This window comes from Garra rufa, chromosome 2 (genome assembly GCF_049309525.1).
Source record: "Garra rufa chromosome 2, GarRuf1.0, whole genome shotgun sequence".
NCBI classification, from domain to species: domain Eukaryota; kingdom Metazoa; phylum Chordata; class Actinopteri; order Cypriniformes; family Cyprinidae; genus Garra; species Garra rufa.
In genome coordinates this window covers 22,379,897-22,388,533 of record NC_133362.1, presented here as the reverse complement: position 1 = coordinate 22,388,533, position 8,637 = coordinate 22,379,897, and the positions used below count along the sequence as shown (strand labels likewise).

At 36.6% G+C, this 8,637-nt stretch overlaps 1 protein-coding gene across 1 annotated transcript; it reads left to right on the top strand.

Moving 5' to 3' along the window:
- The first annotated feature begins 4,673 nt into the window (after window positions 1-4,673).
- On the top strand, window positions 4,674-8,419 carry qrfpra (pyroglutamylated RFamide peptide receptor a). The gene is made up of 6 exons (XM_073835287.1): window positions 4,674-5,124; window positions 5,496-5,654; window positions 5,788-5,849; window positions 6,144-6,379; window positions 7,738-7,835; window positions 7,931-8,419. The coding sequence occupies exons 1-6, from the start codon at window positions 4,785-4,787 to the stop codon at window positions 8,236-8,238; spliced, it is 1,203 nt and encodes a 400-aa protein (XP_073691388.1). The 5' UTR covers window positions 4,674-4,784; the 3' UTR covers window positions 8,239-8,419.
- Window positions 8,420-8,637: the final 218 nt, after the last annotated feature.

Sequence of the window (8,637 nt, the reverse complement as noted above, 5' to 3'; positions counted from 1 at the left end):
CACGAGACATCCACTGAGGTTCAGTCATACGCATCTCATGATCTCATGCTCCCTCAGACTGCAGAGCAGGACCTGAACACACTTCCACAGATGACTTCTCATTGGTGTTGCAGTTTTGTTATTGCCCTCAAACTGCTCTGTAGCATTTTACAACCAGAGGAGGCTTTTAGTTTTTTATCCATTTTAACCCAAAATCAATTGTTTTCTGTCACTTATCATGTCCTATATAATATCCATATCAAAAGAAATGTGACAGACATCTTACCATGTGTATTGTGGTCAACTACATGCAGCTAAGTTCAGCAGTGAGATCTTTTCATTCAGTGTTTGAAAAGACTACACAGTAAATGGCTTTTGATACAGTATTTATCAAGTGCCCTTTAGAAGATACCATCTTTTTTTCTGTAAAGCTCTTAGAGTTGCACTTACTACCTTGCCTAATAAAGACTCTGATATAATACAAAGAACCACTAATGATGCACAAGCTGCTTGTGGTGGTTGTCAAGGTTTCATTGTGCAAGTTTGACATGATTGACTGGTTCCATGGTAATAATCACCTCATCACCGAACCCGAGAAAAGCCACTCGACATATTTGTCTTCATTCAAGACCTCCAACTCCATAGGTTCACCAAAGGCTGATGAAACCTGAAGACATTTGCCTTGATACATTTAGAATGGATTTAGGTTCCCTCAGCTAAATGCTAAATACTATTTGTTCAGAAATGTAAATGTGTCCGTAAATGCACAATGACCCATTCATCCAGGCAATATTTAAATAAAGTCAGCAAACAGAAAAACAATAATCCTATAATAGCAATCGGATAAGTTATTCATGCTGCAATGAATGCTGGGAACTCATAAACCCTTAGCATTTGTGACCCTGGACCAAAAAAATGTCGGAATTGAGATTCTTATGTCATCTGAAAGCTGAGTAAATAAGCTTTCCATTTATATATTGTTTGTTAAAATAGGACAATGTGCGTCTGAGATACAACTATTTGAAAACCTGGAATCTGAGGGTACAAAAAAATCTAAATATTGAGAAAATCGCCTTAAAAGTAGTCCAAATGAAGTTCTTTGCAATGCATATTACTAATCAAGTTTTTATTTATTAATGGTATATTTTATATATTTATGGTAGAAAATGTACAAAATATCTTCATGGAACATGATCTTTACTTAATATGCTAATGATTTTTGGCATAAAAGAAAAATCGATAATTTTGACCCATACAATGTATTTTTGGCTATTGCTACAAATATACCTGTGCTACTCAAGACTGGTTTTGTGGTCCAGGGTCACATTTATGAAATATTTTTGGTTCAGATAACTGTTTGACTAGTTTGCACAACATTTGAGAATATTCTGTTGTCCTTACACAGGTTTTGGTCACTCAATTTCCAATTACTCAATTTCCAAAATAATAATTTCTGACACTAGTAGAGTGTTGGGTCAGGATATATGTAAAAATGTGAAGTGGAGCAAAACATACCCTGCTGAAAAAAAACAGCATATGCTGGTTAGGTATGTTTTGGTGCTGGGATACTGGTTTATGCTGGTCCGGTTTATGCTGGCCCTTTGCTGGTTTATGCTGGTCCTTGACCAGCAACATCACCAGCATAAACCAGCAAAGGACCAGCATAAACCAGCTAAAACCAGCATCCCAGCACCAAAACATACCTAACCAGCATATGCTGTTTTTTTCAGCAGGGTATGCATATACATGTAAGCAAAAACAATTTTTTCTGTGAGCTGCAGGATCAAACAGGCATTAATTCAAATTCATTATGGAGTAGCAGCATGTGCCAGCAGCTGTGTGTCCTCCACTCCTATCTTGAGCCAAATGTCTTGATACATTTGCTAAATTTATTCTTTCACAGTAATGATTTGGACAGGTTCTTGATGAGGATATCTTATCAATATTGATTGCAGTGCCAAACAGCCACAAGTTAAAGTCATGAAAATGTGAACTCTGTATGAAGTTGCATTTAGCTGGTTTATCAGTGCATACTGATGCTGCGTTCCAGGCAGGTTTTTGAGCTGGTAAATCACAACTTCATATCACGACTCACAACTTTGTAGCGTTCCAGGCAAGTCACCCCAAACTGCCTGAGCGCATTAATTATTATTACATTATTATTAATTTGTTTGCAACGTTATATTGTCCCAAAGTCTATTTTTTCACTGTGTAGCCTACCCAGGGATGGGCAGTATTTTAGATAAATGTATTTAAAATAAGTATTTGAAATACAAAATACTATTTTGTATTTTGTATTGTAAAGCCTTTGGGAAAAATCTAATGTAATTTGTATTTAAATACATTTAAGATGAGTATTTTGTATTTTCAAAATACATAAAATATTTTGTGCCAATCAACCTCTTTATCAGGGTGCTGATTTAGTTCAGACCATAGACTGTAAAAAGGTTCAGACACACCCCTCCCCCAACCTTAAAGGGGACAGTTCACCCAAAAATGAAAATTTGATGTTTATCTGCTTACCCCCAGGGCATCCAAGATGTGGGTGACTTTGTTTCCTCAGCAGAACACAAGCGAAGATTTTTAGCTAGAACTGGTGCAGTATGTCAGCCATATAATGGCAGTGGATGGGCACCAGACCTTTAAAAGTACAAAAAAAAACATGCACAGACAAATCCAAATTACACCCTGTGACTCGTGACGATACATTGATGTCCTAAGACATAACGAATGGTTTTTGTGAGAAAATGAACAGTATTTATATCATTTTTTACCTTTGATACGTAGCAATGTCCATCTGTCCTGAGCACGAGGTTATCATCCGGCTCGTTACATGTGTACGTGCTCTGGCAAACGCCTTAATGGGAAACCGGTGAAAAGTCCCGGATGACTTTGCGTAAGCAAACGTAATCTTTTATTTTTAAATCGGTTTGAAGAATCAGGATAAGCGCAAGTAATTACAATTTTGAATAGCCACTATACCCACAATCTCTGTGCACTGTGTAAACAGTGAGTGTTGTATACAAGCGACAGATCGCTTCCAGTGTTTGTGTATACTACGCCAGAGTGCGCACACAGGTAAGGAGTTGGATGCTGAGCTCGTGCTCAGGAGAGATGGACGTGGTGGTGTATCAGAGGTAAAAATTATATAAATACTGTTCAGTTTCTCGCAAAAAACAATCGTTTCGTGTCTTAGGACATCAATGTATCGTCACGAGTCACAGGGTGTAATTTGGATTTGTCTGTGCATGTTTTTTGTTACTTTTAAAGGTCTGGTGCCCATCCACTTCCATTATATGGCTGACAGACTGCACCAGTTTTAGTTAAAAATCTTCGTTTGTGTTCTGCTGAAGAAACAAAGTAACCTACATCTTGGATGCCCTGGGGGTAAGCAGATAAACATCAAATTTTAATTTTTGGGTGAACTATCCCTTTAACACTCATGCACGTGAGCTGCTTGCAGCAGAGTCAGCATTGGAGCAGCGACTTTTCTCAGTTTTCTGCATTAAGGTAAGGGTGTCATCATGATCAATTCCTTGTTGATTAAAGTTAAAGTGGTGCATCATTCAGTTAAAATGGTGCATCATTCAGATTTGCCTTCAGTAAACATGAAAGAATAAAAAAGCACCGACACGTGTAGGAGAAAAACAGTGTAAGCTGCCTGTTAGCCAATCAGTTTTGATAGTTTTTTTTTTTTTTTAATCTATCAACTTTGTGTTATTGAGTTCTTGTTACTGAGTTGAAGTCATGATGGTGATAAAACGTAATAAAAGATGTTTGGAGGAAAAAAAATAGTTTTGTTTTTCCTACAGGGCAGGGGAAGGGAAGATCATTTCTAATCAGTAGTACACATCTAAATGTTTTTGTTTTGCATTCAGAATATGTCCAGATATAATTAAGCCTAATTGAGATGCCTGCACTTGATGGCCAATTTCACATGTATTTTGTGTATTTTAAAAATACAAAATACTGTATTTGTATTTAAATAAATTTTTTACACAGTATTTTGTATTTGTATTTAAATACATTTTTCCACTCAGTATTTTGTATTTTTATTTTAAATACATTTCTATGTATTTATGCCCATCTCTGAGCCTACCACTTGCATAAACACCGCACCTGTAGGTGCTGACATAGTGGTTTCGCGGGCTATGTCAGGTCAGAACTGGAACTGGGAGTACATCGATCTAGTACGAGTTCACGAGTGGGAAGTCACGGGTTTGACTGCCGTTAGGGTGCACTTTCACGGGTAGAAGGTTGGAAAAACACCAGTAACGGGTTGCCTGGAACGCGGCATTAGTTTAAACAGTTGAACTGATTGGGCTGCACTAATTCTTACAAAATCAGATAAAACAGACTGCAAAAAAAGTTTGATAAAAACAAATAACAAAAATACAATAAACAGTACTACAAAATTCCTAAAATCTCTCACTGATTTCCTTTTTTCTTTTTTTTTTTCTTTTTTTTGAGATCATATTGGTCAAGTAATAGGTAAATTTATATAACATGTAGCCTATCTTTTGGGTTCTACTCTAAACGTAGTGAGTTGTCTTTATAAACAGCATGCTTGGGCGTCATAGTTGTCTCTAAAGAGTTAGGGAAGGCGGCACTATAGGCTATGTTTTGAGACACCGCGGATGATGTGTCATATGAAATACTCTACTCCGCATCAAGGGAGCTGCTGCTCTTGCTGCTGATTCAGTGTGAAGAGACGCGAAACGACAGCAGAGCAACACTGACTTCTCAGTCTGCGCTTTGTAAAACTTTGATTTCTTTCGTCCCGTTTTTAAAGACAAGCTTTATACATGGGGGATACGAATATTACTCCTGAAGTGCTGGAGCAACTACTACAATTTTACAATCTTACTCGTCAGGAGTTTATTGAGACGTATCAGATCCGGCCGTTGGTTTACATCCCTGAGTTACCGGCCGGCGCCAAAACTACATTTGTTATTGTGTACACGGTGATTTTTCTCCTGGCTCTCATTGGCAATAGTCTGGTTGTCTATATTGTCTTAAGAAAGCGAGGGATCCAGACTGCCACAAATATTTTCATCTGCTCTCTAGCCGTCAGCGACCTCCTGATATCTTTCTTCTGCATCCCATTCACTCTGCTGCAAAACATCTCATCTGAATGGTTCGGGGGTGAGTGTCACTTTTAAAGCATTGCTATTATAAAAGTACGTTTGTAAGAATATGCAATATGTTTTGTTTGAGGGTTTAATTCCAGTGAATCATACTGCATGCTAAGTATATATTCATTCAAGTGTCAAATTTATCGAAAGGATGTTTCTAGTTTGTAGCTTCCAGTAACCTAGTTTAAAAACACATGCCAAGTTTTTAGAAACAGAATGTTTGATTACATGTTGTTTCATCATTTATAAAAGTGAAGTAGGTAGGCTCTAGTTGTTCTTTCACCCTATCACTGTTAAAAACTTTGGGTTGTAATTAAAGTTTACCTATAAGCAAAAGACCGTCTTAGGAGGCTAACTCTTTAAACATTTACATGTTTATAGGTGTTTTGGTGTGCAAAACGGTTCCCTTTGTTCAGACCACTGCTGTTGTGACTGGGATTCTCACTATGACCTGCATCGCTGTGGAAAGGTACCAGGGGATTGTACACCCTCTGAAAATCAAAAGACAGTGCACTCCACAAAGAGCATACAGAATGCTGGGTGAGTAGTTTCTGAGAACCAATATCCTTCACAGTTTTTTAAATTCATTTTTGAAGTATTAGATCATGCATAATTTAAATTCCACATCTCTGCATGAAGCATCTCAATAATTGTTTTTTTTTTTCTCTGTTAGGGTTTGTCTGGATTGCAGCCATGATGGTTGGATCTCCAATGCTCTTTGTTCAACAATTAGAGGTGCTAATCAGATTTTTTGGCTGAAATATTCTATTTGAAGAACATTTTAAACATTTTTGATTAGTTAGTTAGCATGCGATCTGTGGTTTCTGTGGGTGTATTACCATTACAGAAGTATACTTGAGGATTTTCCCCAGGGTTGTTAGAAGCTGTCTGATGCCATCTGGTCCAAAGCTAAAAGTATTTATGTTATTTACATAATACTGGTCCATTCATGCAACAGCTATTTTGATAATGGGTTCCATATTCTGATTAGTTATTTCAAATCTCTCTGTTCTTTTCCTCTGTGTACAGGTGAAATATGATTTTCTATATGATCTCCATCATGTGTGCTGTCAGGAGCGCTGGAGCTCGAGTGCCCACAGGAAGCAGTATGCAACTTTCATTTTAGTGTTCCTCTTCCTCCTGCCTCTTGCAGCCATGCTGTTACTTTATACCAGAATTGGTATTGAGCTCTGGATTCGCAAACAAGTTGGAGACTCCTCAGTCCTCACTGCCATGAACCAAAGGGAGATCTGCAAAATATCCAGGTCATTTTTATTAACCTTTCTCAGCGAATGCTGCTTTTGACTGAATCTAATCTAAAAAAAAAATATTTTTTGTTTTATAATGTTTTCTTTGTAAAATACACTACTGGCCAAAGTTTGGAATGATTATAATACATTATGAAGCAGCACAACTATTCTTAACATTGCTTATAAAAAAAAGTTAGTTGAGCACTAAATTATTCTAATAATTTCTAAACGGTCATGTGAAACTTTAAAGGTATAGTTCACCCAAAAATGAAAAATTCCATCAATAATTACTCACCTTCATATTGTTCCAAACCCGTAAGACCTTTGACATGAGGGTACTTAATGACAGAATTTACATTTTTAGGTGAACAATCCCTTTAAAGGAGTAGTTCACTTCCGGAACATAATTTACAGATAATGTACTCACCCCCTTGTCATCCAAGATGTTCATGTCTTTCTTTTTTCAGTTGTTAAGATGTTTTTTGAGGAAAACATTTCAGGATTTCTCTCCATATAATGGACTTCTATAGTGCCGCCGAGTTTAAACTTCCAAAATGCAGCTTTGAAGGGCTCTAAACAATCCCATCCAAGAAAGAAGGGTCTTGTTTAGCAAAACGGTCAGTTATTTTCTAAAAAAAAATACAATTTATATACTTTCTAACCTCAAACTCTCTTGTCTAGCTCTGTGTGAACTCTGTGTAATCTGGTTCATTACGGTTAGGGTATGTTGAAAAACTCCCATCATTTTCTCCTTCAACTTCAAAACCGTCTTACATCGCTGTTTTACTGTTTAATGAAGGGCATTTGACCTTCTTTGCATGTTCACTTTGTAAACACTGGGTCAGTACTTCTGTAGCAATGTAAGATGATTTTGAATTTTACCATTTTGGGTATGTCCCAAAAGCATTTGAGTTATAGTATATAAGTAAAGTATAGAAATTGTACTTTTTTTTTTTTTGAAAATAACCGATCAGTTCACTAGATAGGACCCTTTTTCCTTGGCTGGGATCGTCTAGAGCCCTTTGAAGCTGCATTTAAAAATTTTGGAGGTTCAAACTCAGGGTCACCATAGAAGTCCATTATATGGAGAGAAATCCTGAAATGTTTTTCTCAAAAAACATATTTTTTTACGACTGAAAAAAGAAAGACATGAACATCTTGGATGACAAGGGGGTGAGTACATTAGCTGTACATTTTTGTTCTGGAAGTGAACTACTCAATTAAGATTGGAGTAATGGATGGTGAAAATTCTTTTTTTTATATATAAATACATAGGAAAAAGAAAATCAAAAACTTTTGACTGGTAGTGTATAAGGGACTGAATATCTAAAAACCACAAATTATTACTCATTATCATCTTCTTTATGCAACAGAAAGAAGCGAAGGGCCATCAAGATGATGGTCACCATTGTTGTGCTGTTTACTGTCTGCTGGGCACCTTTTCATATGGTTCATATGCTGTTTGAATACAGTAAGAAAAACAAAGTATCCAGAAATATATCTTAGCATATTATAGTCTCCAAATGTGTCTTCTTTCAAATTTCAGCTTCATTTTTTTGTTTCCAGGTTACCTGAACAAGACGTATGATGACATCACAGTCAGTATGATTATTGCTGTTGCACAGGCCATAGGTTTTTCAAATTCTTTCAACAACCCTATTATTTATGCTTTCATGAATGAGAACTTCCAGAAGAACTGCATGTCCACCTTTTCCTTCTGCATTAGGCAGTCCAGTCAACGTGTGGATGTGAAGGACAAATCGACAAAGGACAAAGTACTTTTTTATAAGTCTGCCAGACAAGAAGAAGACATCTTTGTCGTGCCCAGAATACATATAGTCCATCAAGTTCAGTCTGCAAGATCAAACATGTGAACATCTCTGTCATTTCTGGAGGAGAGAATCTGCTGAGAGCAATAGGAGGCATGCAAGATGTATTAGAGACTGATCTATATACATATACACTCTTTAAAAATAAAGATTTCAAAAGGGTGTTTTTGCAGTGAGGCCATAGAAAAAACATTTTTGGTTCCCCAAAGAACCTTTCAGTGAAAAGTTTCTAAAAGAACCATTCTGAAGAACATAAACCATTTTTGACTATAACAATTTTTTTTCTGCATTTGAAAGGTTCCATGGATGTTCAAGGTTCTTCATAGAACCGTTGATGCCAGTAAAGAACCTTTATTTTTAAGAAAGTACACTGCAGTTCAAAAGTTTGTGATAAGTAAGATTTTTAATGTTTTTTAAAGACGTTTATTCTGCTCATCACGGCTT